Source organism: Coregonus clupeaformis, chromosome 17, assembly GCF_020615455.1.
Source record: "Coregonus clupeaformis isolate EN_2021a chromosome 17, ASM2061545v1, whole genome shotgun sequence".
NCBI classification, from domain to species: domain Eukaryota; kingdom Metazoa; phylum Chordata; class Actinopteri; order Salmoniformes; family Salmonidae; genus Coregonus; species Coregonus clupeaformis.
The window spans coordinates 25,912,532-25,939,170 of record NC_059208.1 but is presented as its reverse complement, the minus strand read 5'-3'; the positions used below and the strand labels follow the sequence as shown (position 1 = coordinate 25,939,170).

General features: G+C 42.8%; 1 protein-coding gene across 1 annotated transcript in view; it reads left to right on the top strand.

Moving 5' to 3' along the window:
- Positions 1 to 941: 941 nt before the first annotated feature.
- Positions 942 to 26,639, top strand: part of LOC121542609 (neurobeachin-like protein 2) — a 104,130-nt gene continuing 78,432 nt past the window's right edge. Inside the window, exon 1 of the mRNA XM_045226221.1 lies at positions 942 to 1,567. Coding sequence (XP_045082156.1) covers positions 1,517 to 1,567 — 51 coding nt within the window. The 5' untranslated portion in view covers positions 942 to 1,516. The remainder of the gene's footprint in view (positions 1,568 to 26,639) is intronic.

Sequence of the window (26,639 nt, the reverse complement as noted above, 5' to 3'; positions counted from 1 at the left end):
GTGTGTCCAAACTTTTGACTGGTACTGTATATTTTTTTCAATGATATAGCCTATGTACACACAATCTCTCATGATGCAATTATGCAAGATTTTAGTTATTTGTTTCTGAGATTAATGTGTCTTTCTACCCCTCATTTGTTCAAATACATAAATTAACAAGATCCAGTACAGGAAATCCATACAGTTCCCTGCTGAAGAGATATTTCACTGTAAGCCTGTACCTGTCAAGGTTCTATATTTGTTTAATACCTCTGCTTTTATGGCTTTAGTGCTCTGTATTTCTTACTGTCAGATATAAACATGGGAAAGGGGAGGGATCAGCTTGGATAGCTGTGTTTATAGAGGAGAGAGATCCACAAGCCAAGTGGGCAATGGGCAAGACTGAAGAGAAACACGCTATGGGGTGGTTTCCCGGACTAAAAACCAAGCTCGATTAAGAATCCCCATTGAAAATGTTTTTTTGTCCAGTATTAGGTGTAATCTGTGTCAGGGAAACAGCCTCTATATGTCTGTTTACAGCATAGAAATGGATTTCTAGCTCCATTCCAATTAACCATAGGCTGATTCAAGTAATTAGGACAAATCCATTTGGAACATTTGGCACAGAGTATAGTAATTTCCCAGAAATCCCCACATTGCCTGTCAGTTCAATATGGACATTGTTCTCTCTTTTGAAGTATAATGATGCTGTTATTTATCTTTGTTTAGTTTGATGGGGCTGTTAAGAGTGTATTTTGTGAGATGCCAGTGTTTTATTATGTTTGGGCTTCAGCATCATCATATTCTATTTGATAACATAAATATTATAACATACAACACATGTTATAACCTTTGTAAGTAATGTATAAATGTTTTCAGAACCAGATAGCCTACAGTTAGAACTTCCATATCGGATTTTTTAAAAGGTGGATGTATCTTTAAGAATATTACCTGTCAATGCCACAGTGCGCTCCCTGTCTGTTGCGAGGCCAGAGCCACAGGGTTTGTTTGAACGTTCCAAAAAGTGGATGTTTAGGAGACTTCTGCAGAACGGCGTGAAGTCAACGTTCCGTCGCTTCACTGCGCCGACACTTTAATGTAGATATGGAAGGAGATGAATAACTGTATAGTGAGACGTAAACCTTATTATAACCAGATACCATCTGACTGCTGTGTCCGTTGGAACTACTCTGTAATTGGGTAATCATCATATCCATTCGGACATGGGTTTCTTTTGCTTTGGAATTCCTGATCTGTTCTTGCTCTTGACATGATATCCACGGCAGATTGTTTTTTAACCATGTCTTTTTTAATTAATTTGGCAATCTGCTAAACTTTGGGGAGAGCTTAAAATATTCTGTCTGTCGATCACTTTGCTTTGGATACTGCGAGCTATGCTGCCAAGATGTTACAAGAGACCAATGTTTCGTCCTTTATTCTGGAAACAATCCTAACGCTCTTATCGCAAACAAATGTAAAAGTACAATGATACATTTATACTGAAACCAAGGGACTATTCATAGAAGGACGGAGGAGAATGGCTTCGAAGGAAAGGTTGAATGAGCTGTGGATTTTATATTACACCAAGGTAAGTTAAATAGGAGGGAGGAGGGGGGAGAGAGACCTGACACCTGTTGTTGATTTGCAATTGTTCTATATTAGCTTGAAAGATTTATTCGGAGGTATCAACGGAAAACATGACTGCAGTGCATGCTACAGCTGGGCAACCATATTTGAAAATGCGTGTTCTGACAGTAGGCAGGCAGAATAGTATGAGGAAGTATTTGGGATTCATGCATGATATATTTTGAGCGTGTCGACTCGTAATTTCACCTCTGTCCATAAACAGGCAGTTTTATTCAGCGATATGCCAGCCCTATCTACGGTTTAGTTTGTCTGATTTTGTGTAACATTGCTCTAATTCTATGCTAATTTAACTTGGCGTCTACATGTAGAGAGTCAGTCAACGACTCTGCATATGGGTCCTTTACCTGCTGACTGCAACCATGGTCAGGTCAGAGACGGAAGAGGAAGCGAGACACCCCACTCGTTGTTTCTTTCTGGTTCAATTAAAGTCAAAGAGCTAAGTAGACCAGACCCAGCTGCTACTGAATAAGTGTCTATGGGAGATGCACCCCGTTAAGTAGACCGGTACTGACAATTATTTTCAAATGGCTTGAGTGAACTGTCTTTATTTATCCACCATCTTTGGTCAGGTGCTTCTACTTCCTGAATGTAGTTCAGACTTGTCACATTGATGTTGTTCACTTTAGCAGAGTTGTAGGCCTATAGATGTCTATGCCTCTCTTATTTGTTTAACAGAGATGATTTATAGGCTAGCCTTTATTTGTTTCGGGATAGGGCTCATAGCATAATTTATTTGCAACATTGTATTGGCAGTGGTGTAGCACAGTTTCGCGGCCACGCGTAAGCCCTGTGCAATGGGGCATAGAGAAAAATGTGCCGTTTTATAGCTTATGTCATGGTATTTTACACATTTTGCAATGAGGCTGAGAGAAAATGTTGCAGTTTTAAAGCTAATTTCTCCAGAACTCGTGGGCCCGACATGCCAGTGTGTATTGGTATGTTCATGTGAGTGTGATACATTGTAGCCTACTGCACCAGCAAGTGCGTGTGACACATTGTACCCTACAAGAATACAACTGTTGCAACAAGTAGTAGCATTTTTATCAGCATCCCAAGACTTCTTGTCAGAAATGTCCCGACAAATTAAAATGTGAGTTTTTCTTGATATAGCCTACACACCCTAGTGGTCTGCATTGCAACCCTGAAAGATTACACCCAGGTAGGCCTAAATCAAACATTTCAATAATAGTGGTCTAAAAATACTTGTCCTTGGTTTATTTTAGATTAGGGTGTGACTACTAACTGGTCAGTCAACCATTCTTTTTCATACCTGTGGGAATCCCCTTTTCGTTCAAAACATATTGCCTGGGAATTAATGAATTATACTAAATTATTAACTCGATTTTGCAATCTGTTTCAAATGCCTAAGGAAAAGTTGCAATGAAGTACTGCAGTCTTTTCTCCTTATATTATATGCCTATTTTGAGGTGCAGTTGGTTACATTCCCTTCTACACCCACACAACCATACCTAGGCCTTTCTCTCCTCTCCCTCTTCCCTCCTCTACCTCATTAAAGGGTTAAACGTGGCAGGCATTGAGGGGTTAAACATGGCAGGCATTAAGGGGTTAAACATGGCAGGCATTAAGGGGTTAAACATGGCAGGTATTAAGGGGTTAAATATGGCAGGTATTAAGGGGTTAAACATGGCAGGCATTGAGGGGTTAAACATGGCAGGCATTGAGGGGTTAAAAATGTAGGCCGTCATTGTAAATAAGAATTTGTTCTTAACTGACTTGCCTAGTTAAATAAAGGTAAAATAAATAAATAAAATAAAAACATGGCAGGAGGCAAAGCAGATGGACCAGTTCTACTGATGACCTGTTTCAGCAGGCAGACAGAGGAACGCTCCTCCCTCACTAGGCCTACCTCCTGTCCTGTTGGTCCATTAACAGCTCATATAGGCTGCATCCCAAATGGCACCCTATTCCCTATGTAGTGTATTGCTTTTGACCATGGCCTGCATAGGGAATAGGGGGTCATTGAGGATGCATCCTCATTGCTGTTGGTTTAGATGCCCATATACAGTACATCTGGGTGGGGTCACATTTAGGGCTGGGACAATAACAGTATCGCAATATTTTTTCCATGGCAAAAATGTAAACACGAAGCAGACCCAACTCTTTGGTCCTTTAAAAACCTGCTGTATGTAAAATATTGTGTGCTATAGTTTGGAAAATAAATAAATGTGACTCTGGATGACAACAAAATGATGTTTGTTTCCAACATTAGGGCTGTTTTGCTAAAGAAGTTAAATCCGCTTTGTATTTCGTTTCCTTGCCGCGATACTAACGAGTATCGCTATTTACTGGTATCGTCCCGGCCCTAGTCACATTGGTTGACTGCATTTGTTTTCAAATGGGACATTGTTATTGTTTAATAAGTATCTGCATGCAGAATGGGTGCCAGTGTTTGAATATTATCTGATGCCTCATTCTTCTAAGTCAGTGTTTCCCAAACTCGGTCCTGGGGCCCCCCTGGGTACACATCTTGTTTTTTGCCCTAGCACATCACAGCTAATTCAAATAATCAAAGCTTGATGACGAGTTGGTTATTTGAATCAGCTGTGTAGTGCAAGGGCAAAAAACAAAACGGGGGGCCCCAGGACCAAGTTTGGGAAACCCTGGTCTAAGTGAGGCCTCATGACTCATGGTGTTTATGGTGACCCCATTCTGTCTGCAGGTAAAACCTTTTACTGGGTGTTTTTAACAACTACTGTTAGATGTACGTAGCCTATTTGACTTGTTCTTTAGACTGGCAAAACAACAAACATGATCTGATTAGCCCGTGTGAGACAAAGGTAGGCTATGCCCAGAAACATTTGATTTGATTTAGCAGACGCTTTTATCCAAAGCGACTTACAGTAATGCGTGCATACATTTTACATATGGGTGGTCCCAGGAATTGAACCCACTACCCTGCCGTTACAAGCGCCATGCTCTACCAACTGAGCTACAAAGGACCACCAGAAAATACTATTGACTAGTGTGTTCCAGACTGGGCATTGGACAATACTATTAACAGACTAGTGTGTTCTCTCTCTCTCTCTCTCTCTCCACTGTCTCAGTTGGACTACTGCTGAGCTCAGTGTTGTGTCTGCCCATCTGTGTCTAGCATCAGGTCATGACAGTCACCGCTGTACCACGTCAACCACTTCCTCCTGATCTGTCTCTCTGGTTGTGTCTCAAATGGCACTCTATTCCCTATATAGGGCACTATTTTTGACCAGGGCCCATAGAGCTCTGGTCAAAAGTAGTGCGCTATGTAGGGAATAGGGTGCCATTTGGGACAGTCGTTCTCTCTGCATTTTGGAGGACAACTGTGATGTCATCGAGCCACTTCCTTTCCTCAATAACCTTTCAGACTGACAGAGATGACTGTATTTACTCTGTTAAGCAGGGTTTTACAACACACACCCACACACACACAGGCTGGGCATCAGGTAGTTTTGCAAGGTAGTAAGATTACGTTTTGCATGTGTAGAATGGCTTGCAAATGAACAGAATCCAGCCAACACGTTGTGGGTCTGAGTCCCAAATGGCACCCTATTCCCATATAGTGCACTACTTTTGACCAGAGCCCTATTGGCCATTTCAGTATATGTCATCCAAAGTCTGTTACACTTAAATCCTTGAGGTAAATGAGGACTGACACTGACAATATGGCCTTCATTTCGCCATGGAGCAACAGAACGGTGTTCACTCACCGATGATTTCACAACATTACACCGTGTGGTGATAATCACCTGCTGTGACTGTTTCAACTCAATGAATGGACTGAGGTGAGGTAGCCTGAAAGGACAGGTGAGGTGTCACTCTACAACAACTTAACAGGTGACTTAACATTCACCAGCCCCTCCTATAGTCTCAATGAGAATGCCTTGTTCTAGGTCTTTTGTTCAGTACCTGTAAGTCAAGTTAACATCAATAGTATAATCTTTAAACTGGATGTCTGCCTACGTACCTGTGTCTGACACTCACATGTCACGCTCTCAGTATGGTGTCACTGTATGCACGAAATGGAGCATGAAGACATCTGAAACAATTAAGAAAGTATTTGAAAACCGCTGCGTCCCAAATGGTGCCCTATCTGTATATAGTGCACTACTTACTTTTGACCAGGCCCATAGGGTTCTGGTCAAAATTAGTGCACTACATAGGGAACATGGTACCATTAGGACACACAGTGTTTGAGCTTGAATTCGATTTGCACTTCAATATCAGGAGTTGACTGTATTGAAAAAAGGCTTTCTGTCAAATGCACACATGCTGAATGCATGTGTCCTAGCCATCTCTTTGCTTCTACAGAATCAGGAATAGAACATCCAACTTGCACTGGCATGTCAGTGACTGGAGCCGTGCGTCCTCTGATTGTGCAATACATTCTTTACATACAGTGCATTCGGAAAGTATTCAGATCCCTTGACTTTATCTACATTTTGTTACGTTAAAGCCTTATTCTAAAATTGATTAAATAAATGTTTTTCCTCATCAATCTACACACAATACCCCATAATGACAATGCGAAAACAGGTTTGTAGAATATTTAGCACATTTATAAAAAATAAAACACACAAATAGTGCTATGAAAAAGTATTTGCCCCCTTTCTAATTTTCTCTACTTTTGCATATTTGTGATACTCAATGTTATCAGATCTTCAACCAAAACCTAATATTAGATAAAGGGAACATAAGTGAACAAATAACACAACAATTACATATTTATTTAATTTATTTAATAAACAAAGTTATGCAACACCCAATTCCCCTGTGTGAAAAAGTAATTGCCCCCTTACACTCAATAACTGGTTGTGCCACCTTTTAGCTGCAATGACTCCAACCAAATGCTTTCTGTAGTTGTTGATCAGTCTCTCACGTCGCTGTGGAGGAATTTTGGCCCACTCTTCCATGCAGAACTGCTTTAACTCAGTGACGTGTGGGTTTTCAAGCATGAACTGCTCGTTTCAAGTCCTGCCACAACATCTCAATTGGGATTAGATCTGGACTTTGACTAGGCCATTCCAAAACTTCCAATTTGTTGCTTTTTAGCAATTTTCATGTAGACTTGATTGTGTGTTTTAGATCATTGTCTTGCTGCATGACCCAGCTGCGCTTCAACTTCAGCTCACAGACGGATGGTCTGACATTCTCCTGTAGAATTCTCTGATACAGAGCAGAATTCATGGTTCCTTCTATTAAGGCAAGTCGTCCAGGTCCTGAGGCAGCAAAGCATCCCCAAACCATCACACCACCACCACCATGCTTGACCTTTGGTATGATGTTCTTACTGTGGAATGCAGTGTTTGGTTTTCGCCAGGCATAATGGGACCCATCTCGTCCAAAAAGTTGACTCAAGTTTGCCAAAAAGCACCTGGATGATCATCAAGACTCTTGGAAGAACGTTCTATGGACAGATTATTCAAAAGTATAACTTTTTGGCGAAAACCAAACTCTGCATTCCACAGTAAGAACATCATACCAAAGGTCAAGCATGGTGGTGGTGGTGTGATGGTCTGGGGATGCTTTGCTGCCTCAGGACCTGGACGACTTGCCTGAATAGAAGGAACCATGAATTCTGCTCTGTATCAGAGAATTCTACAAGAGAATGTCAGACCATCCGTCTGTGAGCTGAAGCTGAAGCGCAGCTGGGTCATGCAGCAAGACAATGATCCAAAACACACAATCAAGTCTACATGAAAATTGCTAAAAAGCAACAAATTGGAAGTTTTGGAATGGCCTAGTCAAAGTCCAGACCTAATCCCAATTGAGATGTTGTGGCAGGACTTGAAACGATCAGTTCATGCTTGAAAACCCACACGTCACTGAGTTAAAGCAGTTCTGCATGGAAGAGTGGGCCAAAATTCCTCCACAGCGACGTGAGAGACTGATCAACAACTACAGGAAGCATTTGGTTGGAGTCATTGCAGCTAAAGGTGGCACAACCAGTTATTGAGTGTAAGGGGGCAATTACTTTTTCACACAGGGGAATTGGGTGTTGCATAACTTTGTTTATTAAATAAATTAAATAAATATGTAATTGTTGTGTTATTTGTTCACTTATGTTCCCTTTATCTAATATTAGGTTTTGGTTGAAGATCTGATAACATTCAGTATCACAAATATGCAAAAGTAGAGAATTAGAAAGGGGGCAAATACTTTTTCATAGCACTGTACCTTATTTACATAAGTATTCAGACCCTTTGCTATGAGACTCGAAATTGAGCTCAGGTGCAACCTGTTTCCATTGATCATCCTTGAGATGTTTCTACAACTTGAATGGAGTTCACCTGTGGTAAATTAAATTGATTGGACATGATTTGGAAAGGCACACACCTGTCTATATAAGGTTCCACAGTTGACAGTGCATGTCAGAGCAAAAACCAAGCCATGAGGTCGAGGGAATTGTCCGTAGAGCTCCGAGACAGGATTGGGTCGAGGTACAGAACTGGGGAAGGGTACCAAAAAACGTCTGCAGCATTGAAGGTCCCCAAGAACATAGTGGCCTCCATCATTCTATAATTGAAGAAGTTTGGAACCAGTCTGTAATTGCTGCCAAAGGTGCTTCAACAAAGTACTGAGTAAAGGGTCTGAATACTTATGTAAATGTCATATTTTAGTTTGTATTTATTTATAAATTTGATTAAAAACCTATTTTTACTTTGTCATTATGGGGTATTGTGTGTAGATTAATGAGGGAAAAAAACAATTTAATCCATTTTAGAATAAGGCTGTAACGTAACAAGATGTAGAAAAAGTCAAGGTGTCAGAATACTTTCCGAATGCACGTTACATCTTAAAAATACTCTTAGATAATCAGGCTAGATTCAGCACTTACATAAAACCTACCAATCCTTTGTACATGTACCTGCACCTTGCTGTGCATGCAGTGTCTGTGTGTCCCAAATGGCCCGTAGGGCTCTGGTTAAACTAAGTGTGTTATATATAGAATAGGGTGTCATTTGGAATCAGTGAAATATCTCACTTGTTTAGCTTGGAGGGGAAACAACAGATTTAGGCTATTTGCTGCTCTTCAGTGCTGCATATCTCAAACCTATTTTAAAGGGGAAATCTGGGATTCAAACAACAGCAAAGTGTACACCCCAATATTGTTTTGGGTTCTGATGGGGTAAAACAGTTGAGCTAAGCTGATGAGGCAGTTTTTAAACTATTTCAAGGTATCAGCACATCGTCAGTGTTGTCGTGCAGGTATGGACATACTTTGCCTTCAGAAAGTATTCATACCCCTTGACCTATTCCACATTTTGTTGTGTTACAGCCTGAATTCAAAATGGATTGAATATATATATCTCCTCACCCATCTACACACAATACCCCATAATGACAAAGTGAAAACATGTTTTTAGAAATGTTAGCAAATTTATTGAAAATAAAATACAGAAATATCTAATTTACATAAGTATTCAGACCCCTGAGTCAATACATGTTAGAATCACCTTTGGCAGTGATTCCAGCTGTGAGTCTTTCTGGGTAATAAGTCTCTAAGAGCTTTGCACACCTAGATTGTACAATATTCGCACATTATTATTTTCAAAAATTCTTCAAGCTCTGTCAAGTTGGTTGTTGATCATTGCTAGACAGCCATTTTCATGTCTTGCCATAGATTTATCAAGCCAAAACTGTAACTAGGCCACTCAGGAATATTCAATGTCGTCTTGGTAAGCAACTCCAGTGTATATTTGGCCTTGTTTTAGGTTATTGTACTGCTGAAAGGTGAATTTGTCTCCCAGTGTCTGTTGGAAAGTAGACTGAACCAGGTTTTCCTCTAGGATTTTGCCTGTGCTTAGCTCTGTTCCCTTTCTTTTTATTCTAAGAAACTCCCTAGTCCTTGCCGATGACAAGCATACCCATAACATGATGCAGCCACCACCATGCTTGAAAATATGAAGCGTGGTACTCAGTGATGTGATGTGTTGGATTTGCCCCAAACATAATGCTTTTTTGCAGTTTTACTTTAGTGCCTTATTGCAAAGAGGATGCATGTTCTGGAATATTTGTATTCTGTACAGGCTTCCTTTTTTTCACTCTGTAATTTAGGTTAGTATTGTGGAGTAAATACAATGTTGTTGATCCATCTTCAGTTTTCGCCTATCACAGCCATTAAACTTGTAACTGTTTTAAAGTCACCATTGGCCTCATGGTGAAATCCCTGAGCGGTTTCCTTCCTCTCCGACAACTGAGTTAGGAAGGAGGCCTGTATCTTTATAGTGATTGGGTGTGTTGATACACCATCCAAACTGTAATGAATAACTTCACCATGCTCAAAGGGATATTCAATGTCTGCTTTTTTTTTTACCCATCTACCAATAGGTGTCCTTCTTTGCGAGGCATTGGAAAACCTCGCTGGTCTTTATGGTTAAATCTGTGTTTGAAATTCACTGCTCGACTGAGGGACCTTACAGATAATTGTATGTGTGGGGTACAGAGATGAAGTAATCATTCAAATATCATGTTAAACACTTATTGCGCACAGAGTGAGTCCATGCAACTTATTATGTGACTTGTTAAACAAATGTTTATTCCTTAACTTTAGGCTTGCTATAACAAATGGGTTGAATACTTATTGACTCAAGACATTTCAGCTTTTCATTTGTAATTAATTTGTAAAAAAAAAAAAAAAAAAACTGAATTCCACTTTGACATTATGGGGTATTGTGTATAGGCCAGTGACACAAAATTGTAATTCAGGCTGTAACACAACAAAATGTGGAAAAAGTCAAGGGGTGTATATGAATATTTTCTGAAGGCAAAATAATGATCTGATCATTTAAAAGAGAGATTGTCGACTAGTCAGATCTTGTCAGATGGCTGTGTAGAGTTATGTGCATTCCCAAGCCTCCTTAGAGGCTGCTGTCTGCTATTGGACCCCAAGGGTATTGATCGTTCTTTGTCTCTCTTCATATAGCACCATGCCATTACTGTTAGTGTACTGTAATAACAGGTTGAAGCGTTCATGAAAGTCTGGACTGTTGCATCAATAGATAGCTATTTGAGAGAACATATAAAAATGAGGGTGGGTTCATAACCTGAGGGAGTACTCACCCACCTAAAAGCACATGTAGTCCTAAATGTTATGTACAAGACCGGAGCATAGTGATACTGACCTGAAGGTTATTTATAGTGCCTTCGGAAAGTATTCAGACCCCTTGACTTTTTCCACGTTTTGTTACGTTACAGCCTTATTCAAAAATGTATTAAATAGTATTTTTTCCCTCTTCAATCTACACACAATACCCAATAATGACATAGCAAAAATAGATTTTTATCAAATGTATATAAACAACAAAAAAAACGTAAGTATTCAGACCCTTTACTCAGTACTTTGTTGAAGCACCTTTGGCAGCGATTACAGCCTTGAGTCTTCTTGGGTATGACGCTACAAGCTTGGCACACCTGCATTTGGGGAGTTTCTCCCATTCTTCTCTGCAGATCCTCTCAAGCTCTGTCAGGTTGTATGGGAGCGTTGCTGCACAGCTATTTCCAGGTCTCTCCAGAGATGTTCGATCGGGTTCAAGTCCGGGCTCTGGCTAGGCCACTCAAGGACATTCAGAGACTTGTCCTGAAGCCACTCCTGCGTTGTCTTGGCTGTATGCTTAGGGTCGTTGTCCTGTTGGAAGTTGAACCTTCTCCCCCAGTCTGAGGTCCTGAGCGCTCTGGAGCAGGTTTTCATCATGGATCTCTCTGTACAATGCTCTGTTCATATTTCCCTCGATCCTGACTAGTCTCCCAGTCCCTGCCGCTGAAAAACATCCCCACAGCATGATGCTGCCACCACCATGCTTCACCGTAGGGATGGTGCCAGGTTTCCTCCAGACGTGACGTTTGGCATTCAGTCCAAAGAGTTACATTTTGGTTTCATCAGACCAGAGAATCTTGTTTCTCATTGTCTGAGAGTCTTTAGGTGTCTTTTGGCAATCTCCAAGCGTGCTGTCATGTGCCTTTTACTGAGGAGTGGCTTCCGTCTGGCCACTACCATAAAGGCCTAATTGGTGGAGTGCTGCAGAGATGGTTGTTCTTCTGGAAGGTTCTCCCATCTCCACAGAGGAACTCTAGAGCTCTGTCAGACTGACCATTGGGTTCTTGGTCACCTCCCTGACCAAGGCCCTTCTCTCCCGATTGCTCAGTTTGGCCGGGCGGTCAGCTCTAGGAAGAGTCTTGCTGGCCTTCCATTTAAGAATGATGGAGGCCACTGTGTTCTTGGGGACCGTAGATGCTGCAGAAATGTTTTAATACCCTTCCCCAGATCTGTGCCTCGACACAATCCTGTCTCGGAGCTCTACGGACAATTCCTTCGAACTCATGGTTTGGTTTTTGCTCTGACATGTACTGTCAACTGTGGGACCGTATATAGACAGGTGTGAGCCTTTCCAAATCATGTCCAATCAATTGAATTGACCACAGGTGGACTCCAATCAAGATTGATCAATGGAAACAGGATGCACCTGAGCTCAATTTCGAGTCTCATAGCAAAGGGTCTGAATACTTATTTAAATAAGTTATTTCTGTTTTTTATTATTAATAAATTTGCAAACATTTCTAAATATATTTTTTTGCTTTGTCATTATGGGGTATTGTGTGTAAATTGATGAGGAAAAAAATGCATTTAATCAATTTTAGAAAAAGGCTGTAGCTTAACAAAATGTGGGAAAAGTCAAGTGGTTTGAATAATTTCCGAATGCACTTTACAAGATCAGAGCATAGTGATACTGTAGCTGATGACCTCCAGAGGTAGTGATGTGGTGATGTCAGCCCTTCCACTGTTCCCCTGCCTGTGGGAGACGGAGATGGGCCCTGGTCAAAAGTAGGGTACATGGAGATGGGAAAACACCAGTTTCTGGGTGAATAGGGGTAATTATGGGAAAGTGAAGCAGGGAAGCATTGAGCTGCTGCCTGTCTGGAAAAGGAAACTGGTATAATCACTCTGTCAGTAATTATCCTGCCGACTGTTATTCTGGCTAATGACTGCCTGTGGTGTGGTGGAGCAGAGCTGTGACTGACCACGGTGACAACCCTACTGTCACTCAGCTGCTACAAAACCCTACACTACACCCTCCTATTAGACTTTACATGTGCAGTCCATAGGGCTCTGATGAGCAGAGATAAGGTATCGTACCCCCTCGACCCTCCAGCTTCATATGGCCTTCACTAGTGCTCTGGCTGTGTCCCAAATGGCACCCTATTCCCTAGATAGTGCACTATGGGCCCTGGTCAAATGTAGTGCACTATGTAGGGAATAGGGTGCCATTTGGGACACAGACTCTGATTAGGATCCCTCCTGCACTGCAGCCTCCCTGGCCAGAGTCTGTTTACCAACAAGCAGCTGAATCAAGAAACCCAAAGTTCTCTTTGTTCCCCCTCCACTGGTGCATGTCAGGAGGCCGGAGCGCCCCAGAATGTCAAGCAGTCCAGGGCAGCACAGCTGCACGGTCTGTCCCACATCCTACCAACTCCTCCCACCACCTCCCTCCTTGGCAGCCGTTACAGAGTGAAGTTTCCCCTAGGTACAGATCTAGGATCAGCTTCCCCTCCCCCAATCCTAACCTTAACAGTTAGTGGGGGAAAATGAAAAACTGACTGAAGATCAGCGTCGAGGGGCAACTTCAACCTACACCTTGGCAGCCAGATAGTAGTAGAGGGATCAGGGAGATCAGTGGAAATTAACCTTTTGATGTTAATGTCAATAGTCATGGTATACAACCGATATACTGTTGATAGTGTGGGAACAGGCTTTATAGTAGTAGTTGTGACATTCTGTTGTGAGGATGTGAAATTGGCCTACTGTTGCATTATGGGTAAGTTGTTGTCGTCTGCATTAATAATAAAGCTGTGTTTATCAAAGGTCTGGGTCAAACCAAGTCCAGGCATTGGTTCAGGGGACTTTGGCGGTGAAAAGGGAAGGGTTAGTAGGGGGACATTTTACCAGGTGTTTGGCTCAAATGACATTAACTGCTACTGTGTGGCATTGGTTGCATCCCAAATGGAAGCCTATTCCCTTTATAGTGCACTGCTTTCGATCAGGGCTCTGGTAGTGCACTACATAGGGAATAGGGTGCCATTTGGGACACCACACTGCCTTTTCTTGTACTTCTTCTACTCATTTCCCGTATCTGTAAATATAATTTAAATCACCATGTATTTGTGGTTTGTAACTTTTTGAAACGTAAGGAAGTTCTCTTTTTGTACTTCAGCTTGAAATAACGGAACTATTTGTAAGAGGAGGAGCACGGGAATATTAGGCTTTACAGTGGGGAAAACAAGTATTTAGTCAGCCACCAATTGTGCAAGTTCTCCCACTTAAAAAGATGAGAGAGGCCTGTAATTTTCATCATAGGTACACGTCAACAATGACAGACAAAATGAGAAAAAAAAATCCTGAAAATCACATTTGTAGGATTTTTTATGAATTTATTTGCAAATTATGGTGGAAAATAAGTATTTGGTCACCTACAAACAAGCATGATTTCTGGCTCTCACAGATCTGTAACTTCTTCTTTAAGTGGCTCCTCTGTCCTCCACTCGTTACCTGTATTAATGGCACCTGTTTGAACTTGTTATCAGTATAAAAGACACCTGTCCACAACCTCAAACAGTCACACTCCAAACTCCACTATGGCCAAGACCAAAGAGCTGTCAAAGGACACCAGAAACACAATTGTAGACCTGCACCAGGCTGGGAAGACTGAATCTGCAATAGGTAAGCAGCTTGGTTTGAAGAAATCAACTGTGGGAGCAATTATTAGGAAATGGAAGACATACAAGACCACTGATAATCTCCCTCGATCTGGGGCTCCACGCAAGATCTCACCCCGTGGGGTCAAAATGATCACAAGAACGGTGAGCAAAAATCCCAGAACCACACGGGGGACCTAGTGAATGACCTGCAGAGAGCTGGGACCAAAGTAACAAAGCCTACCATCAGTAACACACTACGCCACCAGGGACTCAAATCCTGCAGTGCCAGACGTGTCCCCCTGCTTAAGCCAGTACATGTCCAGGCCCGTCTGAAGTTTGCTAGAGTGCATTTGGATGATCCAGAAGAGGATTGGGAGAATGTCATATGGTCAGATGAAACCAAAATAGAACTTTTTGGTAAAAACTCAACTCGTCGTGTTTGGAGGACAAAGAATGCTGAGTTGCATCCAAAGAACACCATACCTACTGTGAAGCATGGGGGTGGAAACATCATGCTTTGGGGCTGTTTTTCTGCAAAGGGACCAGGACGACTGATCCGTGTAAAGGAAAGAATGAATGGGGCCATGTATCGTGAGATTTTGAGTGAAAACCTCCTTCCATCAGCAAGGGCATTGAAGATTAAACGTGGCTGGGTCTTTCAGCATGACAATGATCCCACACACACCGCCCGGGCAACGATGTAGTGGCTTCGTAAGAAGCATTTCAAGGTCCTGGAGTGGCCTAGCCAGTCTCCAGATCTCAACCCCATAGAAAATCTTTGGAGGGAGTTGAAAGTCTGTGTTGCCCAGCGACAGCCCCAAAACATCACTGCTCTAGAGGAGATCTGCATGGAGGAATGGGCCAAAATACCAGCAACAGTGTGTGAAAACCTTGTGAAGACTTACAGAAAACGTTTGACCTGTGTCATTGCCAACAAAGGGTATATAACAAAGTATTGAGAAACTTTTGTTATTGACCAAATACTTATTTTCCACCATAATTTGCAAATAAATTCATTAAAAATCCTACAATGTGATTTTCTGGACTTTTTTTTGTAATTTTGTCTGTCATAGTTGACGTGTACCTATGATGAAAATTATAGGCCTCTCTCATCTGGGAGAACTTGCACAATTGGTGGCTGACTAAATACTTGTTTTCCCCACTGTATATGGATGGAACATGGACGTTTCACAATATGTGTATGATATTACCAATATTCATATGGTCAGTATTCACCCATGCAAGATGGTTTGACTGTAGTTTAAGTCTGAATCACAGTGCTGTTTCAGTTTGTTAGTGTTTGTTGATAGGATGTCCCTGGTGTACAGTACAGGACCCTGTCCATCTGAGGATCTGGGTGACCCTGTCCATCTGAGTGACCCTGTCCATCTGAGGACCTGGGTGACCCTGTCCATCTGGGTGACCCTGTCCATCTGAGGATCTGGGTGACCCTGTCCATCTGAGTGACCCTGTCCATCTGAGGACCTGGGTGACCCTGTCCATCTGGGTGACCCTGTCCATCTGGGTGACCCTGTCCATCTGAGGACCTGGGTGACCCTGTCCATCTGAGGATCTGGGTGACCCTGTCCATCTGAGGATCTGGGTGAAAGGAGCATAGCCAGACATGATGTGGCTCCTCAGATCTACAGTATGTTCAAATATGAATTTGTGGTTATTATCACCTAATCTGTGTGCCCTGGTTAAGCAGAAACCTTGTGCTACCCAAATGTACAGTATGTTCAAAAGAAGGCTGTTATCACCTGATCCGATATTTTGGTTTCCACAACAGCTCATCAAAGACACTTTGTTCAAATACTTTGTGTTATCATTGAATTGAGTTGAATGATGACGGTGCAGATGTTATCTTACTTGATGTGTTTATCTTTGTCATCATTATTCAACTCAGGGCTCACCTGTAAAATAGACTTTGGTCTCAGTGTGACTCCCTGATAAAATAAAGGTTTAATAAATTAATACAAACACCAGTTACAGTATCTCATGAGAAAGGCCCTAAACTAAATATAGCCTATTCACGTCGCAGTTGGAGCGGCTATTGCGCATGTTGTTAGAAGACCAAAGCGAAAGTAATATGAAGATTGGGACACACAAGTGAAGCAATATGATAATCGTAGATGGATTTAACGTGAGCATTTCTGTCCAATAAACAAATTACTTTCATGGTTATGTTTAGGAATTTTTGTTTGACATTTGGCAATGTGAAACCAACCAGACCAGATGGGGAAAAAAAATACAATGTAACAAATAATCAAACTTTGATTCGAACTAGGCCTATAGCTCAAAACTATGTGTGAAAACTCCCTAATTCCAGGACTAGTCATGGTATGACTCCAAAGCTTTTTACAGGAAATCTGTTGTGTATAAAGCCTTGTCTTTGTCATATCATAGCTAAGTTGATTAGGCCGTGTGTCTCATACTGTAACACAGTAATCTGTGTTGTAAATCCCAGGCTTGCTTCCTACTGTTGTGGCCCAATCCAGACCCTGTAATACTTTGTTTTGGTTTCAGAAAAGCTTTGCCGTGAATAGAGCAACAACACTTTCATAATTTCCTTTGTGTCAGTTAAACCCAGAGAACACAGAAAAAGCCATTTGTTTATCAAGGCTTTTGTCATAGCAAGGTGAAGACTTTCATCCTGGAAATTGAGACACAGACAATGGTAGTAGTCATTTATTCTAGAGATTGAGAGACTTGTAAAACCAGCATGATGAAATCCCATTCAGCAGTGGGTGTGTAGAGATAATTTATGAATACAGAAAGACTGTGTTAAGTTATAAAGGAGCTGCTCCCTCTGTAATCACTCTGTAATTGCATCATAATATCAGTCAGCCAGTCTCTAGTACCATTAGTCTGACTAGTCAGCTGTGGATTTGTGGAAGGCCGTCTGTCTTACTATTGGACGGCCACTAGACTAGATACTGAACAGCTTGAGGTACGGCAGATGTAGCCTCAGTGCCAGTGTGGAAGGCCGTCTGTCTTACTATTGGACGGCCACTAGACTAGATACTGAACAGCTTGAGGTACGGCAGATGGAGCCTCGATGCCAGTCTTTTGGTGCTATTATTATGCCAACTCCTTGATGTCAGTGTCAAGCCAAACATGACAATGAGTGACAAGGGGTTGTCATGATAGCACAAACAGACTGGCACTCAGGCTACATCTGCCGTACCCAGACTGGATGCCCACTAGATACAGAACAGTTTGAATATAACCCCACTAGATACAGCACAGTTTGAATATAACCCCACTAGATACAGGACAGTTTGAATATAACCCCACTAGATACAGGACAGCTTGAATATAACCCCACTAGATACAGGACAGCTTGAATATAACCCCACTAGATACAGAACAGTTTGAATATAACCCCACTAGATACAGAACAGCTTGAAAATAACCCCACTAGATACAGAACAGCTTGAAAATAACCCCACTAGATACAGAACAGCTTGAATATAACCCCACTAGATACAGAACAGATTGAATATAACCCCACTAGATACAGGACAGCTTGAATATAACCCCACTAGATACAGAACAGCTTGAAAATAACCCCACTAGATACAGAACAGCTTGAAAATAACCACACTAGATACAGAACATATTTAATATAACCCCACTAGATACAGAACAGCTTGAATATAACCCCACTAGATACAGGACAGTTTGAATATAACCTCAGTAGATACAGAACAGCTTGAATATAACCCCAGTAGATACAGAACAGCTTGAATATAACCCCAGTAGATACAGAACAGTTTGAATATAACCCCAGTAGATCACAGTAGACTCTCTATTCTGAATCCAGGTTTAGAGTAAATGGCTCTCCATCCCAAGTGATGTCAGGTTTATTTTGGACTATGGATTGAGGGCTGCGTCCCGCGGGACCTGCGGGTCCCGACAGAGATTATAGCGGCGCGGTCGACATTTTTCATGCTGCGGACGGGAGCGGCCGGTCAGACAGACGACTTTGGGATGAAAATATTTTTGTTGTCCCGCAGATTATTTGGAAACGGTCATCTTTCTGCTTTGTATGCGTTAGCCTATCTATGGTATTAAACACACATATTTTTCACATTATTCAAACACTCAGAATTCACTGCTTCAACTTCAGTAGCCTGCCTGTCCTCTCCTAGTTGGGCGTGCGAGTTCAAGTGCGCCTAGTGTGGTCTCATTGAAATAGAGTAGGCTGCCTACATGGGCGGAGAATCACGTGGCAGTTAACTTAACAGTAGTGGTACGTGGGTAAAATCACTTTGGAAGCAATATTACTACAGTGAGGGAAGAAAGTATTTGATCCCCTGCTGATTTTGTACATTTGCCCACTGACAAAGAAATTATCAGTCTATAATTTTAATGGTAGGTTTATTTGAACAGTGAGAGACAGAATAACAACAACAAAATTCAGAAAAACGCATGTCAAATTTTTTATAAATTGATTTGCATTTTAATGAGGGAAATAAGTATTTGACTCCCTCTCAATCAGAAAGATTTCTGTCTCCCAGGTGTCTTTTATACAGGTAACGAGCTGAGATTAGGAGCACACTCTTAAAGGGAGTGCTCCTAATCTCAGTTTGTTACCTATATAAAAGACACCTGTCCACAGAAGCAATCAATCAATCAGATTCCAAACTCTCCACCATGGCCAAGACCAAAGAGCTCTCCAAGGATGTCAGGGACAAGATTGTAGACCTACACAAGGCTGGAATGGGCTACCAGACCATCGCCAAGCAGCTTGGTGAGAAGGTGACAACAGTTGGTGCGATTATTCGCAAATGGAAGAAACACAAAAGAACTGTCAATCTCCCTCGGCCTGGGGCTCCATGCAAGATCTCACCTCGTGGAGTTGCAATGATCATGAGAATGGTGAGGAATCAGCCCAGAACTACGCGGGAGGATCTTGTCAATGATCTCAAGGCTGCTGGGACCATAGTCACCAAGAAAACAATTGGTAACACACTACGCCGTGAAGGACTGAAATCCTGCAGCGCCCACAAGGTCCCCCTGATCAAGAAAGCACATATACAGTGGGGAGAACAAGTATTTGATAAACTGCCGATTTTGCAGGTTTTCCTACTTACAAAGCATGTAGAGGTCTGTCATTTTTATCATAGGTACACTTCAACTGTGAGAGACGGAATCTAAAACAAAAAGAAAGAATTCCGGCTCACAGACCTGTTAGTTTTTCTTTAAGAAGCCCTCCTGTTCTCCACTCATTACCTGTATTAACTGCACCTGTTTGAACTTGTTACCTGTATAAAAGACACCTGTCCACACACTCAATCAAACAGACTCCAACCTCTCCACAATGGCCAAGACCAGAGAGCTGTGTAAGGACATCAGGGATAAAATTGTAGACCTGCACAAGGCTGGGATGGGCTACAGGACAATAGACAAGCAGCTTGGTGAGAAGGCAACAACTGTTGGCGCAATTATTAGAAAATGGAAGTTCAAGATGATGGTCAATCACCCTCGGTCTGGGGCTCCATGCAAGATCTCACCTCGTGGGGCATCAATGATCATGAGGAAGGTGAGGGATCAGCCCAGAACTACACGGCAGGATCCAGAAAATCACATTGTATGATTTTTAAGTAATTCATTTGCTTTTTATTGCATGACATAAGTATTTGATACATCAGAAAAGCAGAACTTAATATTTGGTACAGAAACCTTTGTTTGCAATTACAGAGATCATACGTTTCCTGTAGGTCTTGACCAGGTTTGCACACACTGCAGCAAGGATTTTGGCCCACTCCTCCATACAGACCTTCTCCAGATCCTTCAGGTTTCGGGGCTGTCGCTGGGCAATACGGACTTTCAGCTCCCTCCAAATATTTTCTATTCGGTTCAGGTCTGGAGACTGGCTAGGCCACTCCAGGACCTTGAGATGCTTCTTAAGGAGCCACTCCTTAGTTGCCCTGGCTGTGTGTTTCGGGTCGTTGTCATGCTGGAAGACCCAGCCATGACCCATCTTCAATGCTCTTACTGAGGGAAGGAAGTTGTTGGCCAAGATCTCGCGATACATGGCCCCATCCATCCTCCCCTCAATACGGTGCAGTTGTCCTGTCCCCTTTGCAGAAAAGCATCTCCAAAGAATGATGTTTCCACCTCCATGCTTCACAGTTGGGATGGTGTTCTTCGGGTTGTACTCATCCTTCTTCTTCCTCCAAACACGGCGAGTGGAGTTTAGATCAAAAAGCTCTATTTTTGTCTCATCAGACCACATGACCTTATCCCATTCCTCCTCTGGATCATCCAGATGGTCATTGGCAAACTTCAGACGGGCCTGGACATGCGCGGGCTTGAGCAGGGGACCTTGCGTGCGCTGCAGGATTTTAATCCATGACGGCGTAGTGTGTTACTAATGGTTTTCTTTGAGACTGTGGTCCCAGCTCTCTTCAGGTCATTGACCAGGTCCTGCCGTGTAGTTCTGGGCTGATCCCTCACCTTCCTTATGATCATTGATGCCCCACGGGGTGAGATCTTGCATGGAGCCCCAGGCCGAGAGTGATTGACCGTCATCTTGAACTTCTTCCATTTTCTAATAATTGCACCAACAGTTGTTGCCTTCTCACCAAGCTGCTTGCCTATTGTCCTGTAGCCCATCCCAGCCTTGTGCAGGTCTACAATTGTATCCCTGATGTCCTTACACAGCTCTCTGGTCTTGGCCATTGTAGAGAGGTTGGAGTCTGTTTGATTGAGTGTGTGGACAGGTGTCTTTTATACAGGTAACGAGTTCAAACAGGTGCAGTTAATACAGGTAATGAGTGGAGAACAGGAGGGCTTCTTAAAGAAAAACTAACAGGTCTGTGAGAGCCGGAATTCTTACTGGTTGGTAGGTGATCAAATACTTATGTCATGCAATAAAATGCAAGTTAATTACTTAAAAATCATACAATGTGATTTTCTGGATTTTTGTCTCTCACAGTTGAAGTGTACCTATGATAAAAATTACAGACCTCTACATGCTTTGTAAGTAGGAAAACCTGCAAAATTGGCAGTGTATCAAATACTTGTTCTCCCCACTGTACATGCCCGTCTGAAGTTTGCCAATGAACATCTGAATGATTCAGAGGAGAACTGGGTGAAAGTGTTGTGGTCAGATGAGACCAAAATCGAGCTCTTTGGCATCAACTCAACTCACCGTGTTTGGAGGAGGAGGAATGCTGCCTATGACCCCAAGAACACCATCCCCACCGTCAAACATGGAGGTGGAAACATTATGCTTTGGGGGTGTTTTTCTGCTAAGGGGACAGGACAACTTCACCGCATCAAAGGGACGATGGACGGGGCCATGTACCGTCAAATCTTGGGTGAGAACCTCCTTCCCTCAGCCAGGGCATTGAAAATGGGTCGTGGATGGGTATTCCAGCATGATAATGACCCAAAACACACGGCCAAGGCAACAAAGGAGTGGCTCAAGAAGAGGCACATTAAGGTCCTGGAGTGGCCTAGCCAGTCTCCAGACCTTAATCCCATAGAAAATCTGTGGAGGGAGCTGAAGGTTCGAGTTGCCAAACGTCAAAATCGAAACCTTAATGACTTGGAGAAGATCTGCAAAGAGGAGTGGTACAAAATCCCTCCTGAGATGTGTGCAAACCTGGTGGCCAACTACAAGAAACTTCTGACCTCTGTGATTGCCAACAACGGTTTTGCCACCAAGTACTAAGTCATGTTTTGCAGAGGGGTCAAATACGTATTTCCCTCATTAAAATGCAAATCAATTTATAACATTTTTGACATGCGTTTTTCTGGATTTTTTTGTTGTTATTCTGTCTCACTGTTCAAATAAACCGACCATTAAAATTATAGACTGATCATTTCTTTGTCAGTGGGCAAACGTACAAAGTCAGCAGGGGATCAAATACTTTCTTCCCTCACTGTACCTACACTGTATGTGTTTCGATAATTGCGTTGCTTGCTGTTAATTCAAATGCCTTGCGACCGTGATGTATAGGCCAGACAGTGGCAGAATAAATTCAACCACAACTTTTGTTTTATCACAAAACCGGATAGCAACCTCTGTCCGGTGAAGTCCACTACGCATATTGCATGTAACAGACAGTTACATTACCTACCTACAGCATGGTTAAGCAAGTTAATGTTTCCGACATTTTCGGACCACTAAACAACTATTGATTTAGAACCACAGACAGTTACCGCAAGTCACAAAGAAAACAGGAGCTGCCTCCACTATTCCAGCACCATTTCAACTTCAACATTATCAAATCACCTCTGCTTAGTCTAAAACAGGTACAACTAAAAGATACCAAAAACAATTTAGTCCAATAAGCTAAATATCATGTGGCTGTCCATGTTTCTGATTTCTGTTTTCGCGTGTGTGTGTGCGCACGCGTTCGTGCAAGTAGAAAAACATGTTGACTCACCCTACTTGTAGAGAAACGCCAATGCCATCCTCCTCTCTTTCATGTTGACGATACAGTACACGCTTTTATTTTTTGTTATCCTAGGCTACCTTGCTAAAATGCTTGCTCGCTTGTCTAACTTCCATTCATGGGTAACGTTAGCTAGTTAACATTAGCCTTCTACATTTAGCTACATATTGAACTTCCATCCTCTCAGGCTAGGTGCACAACAATGTATGAATTAACAACCTCTCCCTCAATGTGATCAAGACAAAGGAGATGATTGTGGACTACAAGAAAAAAAAGTGGACTGAGCACGCCCCCATTCTCATCGACGGGGCTGTAGTGGAACAGGTTGAGAGCTTCAAGTTCCTTGGTGTCCACATCACCAACAAACTATCATGGTCCAAACACACCAAGACAGTCGTGAAGAGGGCACGACAAAGCCTATTCCCCCTCAGGAGACATTTGATTTGGCATGGGTCCTCAGATCCTAAAAAAGTTATACAGCTGCACCATCAAGAGCATCCTGACTGGTTGCATCACTGCCTGGTATGGCAACTGCTCGGCCTCCGACCGCAAGGCACTACATAGGGTAGTGCGTACGGCCCAGTACATCACTGGGGCCAAGCTTCCTGCCATCCAGGACCTCTATACCAGGCGGTGTCAGAGGAAGGCCCTAAAAATTGTCAAAGACTCCAGACACCCCAGTCATAGACTTTTCTCTCTGCTACCGCATGGCAAGCGGTACCAGAGCACCAAGTCTAGGTCCAAAAGGCTTCTTAACAGCTTCTACCCCCAAGCCATAAGACTCCTGAACAGCTAATCATGGCTACCCGGACTATTTGCATTGTCTCCCCCACCCCACCCCCTCTTTTACGCTGCTGCTACTCTGTTTATTATCTATGCATAGTCACTTTAACTCTACCCACATGTACATATTACCTCAATTATCTCGACTAACCGGTGCCTCCCTACTGTTATTTTATTTTACTGCAGCTCTTTAATTATTTTGTATTTGTTATTTTTTACTCATCAATTTTTTACTTAACAACAAACTGCATTGTTGGTTAAGGGCTTGTAAGTAAGCATTTCACTGTAAGGTCTACACCTGTTGTATTCGGCGCATGTGGCAAATAACATTTGTTTTTATTAATGGTTGGATCAGAATCGCCGTTATAATCATTGGCCAGTACGGAGAATTAAGTAAAACCACAAGTCCAAATCCCTATCTCCATCCATGGCTAATTTAGGAAAGGGATCATTTTAGATGGCTAGCTAGCCAGCCACCGGAGGACAACAACAACGAGATGCAACAATTCAAGTTGTTTCTGTTAATGAGGTATGTTCTCAAAGCAATTAGATAGGAGCCAAATCCAAGCTGGCTTCCCTTGACACTTTTTTTTTTCTTCGCCAGGACCATTCACAGTTGATCTCGCTCAGTTTAGCTCAACGCTGATTGGCTAATTTGTATACTTTTTTTGCCAAGGGAGTCCAAATGCTCGCTGGCTTCCCTTGCATTCAATGCTACGGGCGGCAAGAATGTCATACTCATTTGGACCAGACAGTATCAGATAGATGGCCTACACATAGAGAGACAGAGGGGCACTGTTTGCTCGCTCGGATGCTTTTTCCTGTGAGATACATTCAGCCTCTTGCGAATTGAAGGAAAATTATGAAACACAAAGAGATGAAAAAAAAAGTATGTATATATATATATAGGTAGGTAGGCTATATGCAAAAGTAGCTGTCATCATTCTGCTTCAAGTTCAGTAGCCATAGGCGCGAGATCAGGTTCGCATGTGGTCTCAATTTAAATAGAGTAGGCTATAGCCTATGTATGGGAGGAGAGGCACGGGGCAGTTATCTTTCCAAGGAAATGTACTTCCTAAATATGATTAGGCTATAGTTTACTACATTGCCTAGAAATAAATATTGATCACCCATAGGCTATTTCTCAGTTTGAAAATCTTCCCACTCCTAAAAGGTAGGCTCAGGGCCGGCCCTGGACGTTCTGCCGAACTCGGCAAGACAAACATTTCAGAAAGAGAAAAGCTCAATTAATAGGGATAGAATAGCAAAGTCAAAAATGATCTCCTCGAATATTATAGGCTGCAGCTCAGCTTCAGAATGTCATAGAGAGGAATCAATACATCCCCATATGCATCGGAGTCACGTCTTTCGCGGGCATTTTAGAGCTTGTTTGTACCATAAGGCATCACCGAGTTAAGCATCCTTATAGAACGCTTAATATAATTTGGATACGTTTTATGCATTTATTTCAAAATATAAAGCAAACAACAGATATCCTTTTTGCCCTTTTCTTTAACAAAGGGTAGGTGATACCCTCACTCAATTAGAGTCCTGGTTTTAACCAAACGCACCAAGCCCTTCCCAGGCACCGAGGTATTTAATCAGTGCATGCGACAGTATTGGAGTATTTGGCTATACCGACATCTATGGATAGCATAGTTGTGTCTGTCAAACAGGTAGGCTTACCACTTATTTTTTGGAATAGGAAGAAATAGGCTCCAATTATACACTGCTCAAAAAAATAAAGGGAACACTTAAACAACACAATGTAACTCCAAGTCAATCACACTTCTGTGAAATCAAACTGTCCACTTAGGAAGCAACACTGATTGACAATACATTTCACATGCTGTTGTGCAAATGGAATAGACAACAGGTGGAAATTATAGGCAATTAGCAAGACACCCCCAATAAAGAAGTGGTTTTGCAGGTGGTGACCACAGACCACTTCTCAGTTCCTATGCTTCCTGGCTGATGTTTTGGTCACTTTTGAATGCTGGCGGTGCTTTCACTCTAGTGGTAGCATGAGACGGAGTCTACAACCCACACAAGTGGCTCAGGTAGTGCAGCTCATCCAGGATGGCACATCAATGTGAGCTGTGGCAAGAAGGTTTGCTGTGTCTGTCAGCGTAGTGTCCAGAGCATGGAGGCGCTACCAGGAGACAGAACAGTACATCAGGAGACGTGGAGGAGGCCGTAGGAGGGCAACAACCCAGCAGCAGGACTGCTACCTCCGCCTTTGTGCAAGGAGGAGTAGGAGGAGCACTGCCAGAGCCCTACAAAATGACCTCCAGCAGGCCACAAATGTGCATGTGTCTGCTCAAACGGTCAGAAACCGACCCCATGAGGGTGGTATGAGGGCCCGACGTCCACAGGTGGGGGTTGTGCTTACAGCCCAACACCGTGCAGGACGTTTGGCATTTGCCAGAGAACACCAAGATTGGCAAATTCGCCACTGGCGCCCTGTGCTCTTCACAGATGAAAGCAGGTTCACACTGAGCACGTGTGACAGACGTGACAGAGTCTGGAGACGCCGTGGAGAACGTTCTGCTGCCTGCAACATCCTCCAGCATGACCGGTTTGGCGGTGGGTCAGTCATGGTGTGGGGTGGCATTTCTTTGGGGGGCCGCACAGCCCTCCATGTGCTCGCCAGAGGTAGCCTGACTGCCATTAGGTACCGAGATGAGATCCTCAGACCCCTTGTGAGACCATATGCTGGTGCGGTTGGCCCTGGGTTCCTCCTAATGCAAGACAATGCTAGACCTCATGTGGCTGGAGTGTGTCAGCAGTTCCCGCAAGAGGAAGGCATTGATGCTATGGACTGGCCCGCCCGTTCCCCAGACCTGAATCCAATTGAGCACATCTGGGCCATCATGTCTCGCTCCATCCACCAACGCCACGTTGCACCACAGACTGTCCAAGAGTTGGCGGATGCTTTAGTCCAGGTCTGGGAGGAGATCCCTCAGGAGACCATCCGCCACCTCATCAGGAGCATGCCCAGGCGTTGTAGGGAGGTCATACAGGCACGTGGAGGCCACACACACTACTGAGCCTCATTTTGACTTGTTTTAAGGACATTACATCAAAGTTGGATCAGCCTGTAGTGTGGTTTTCCACTTTAATTTTGAG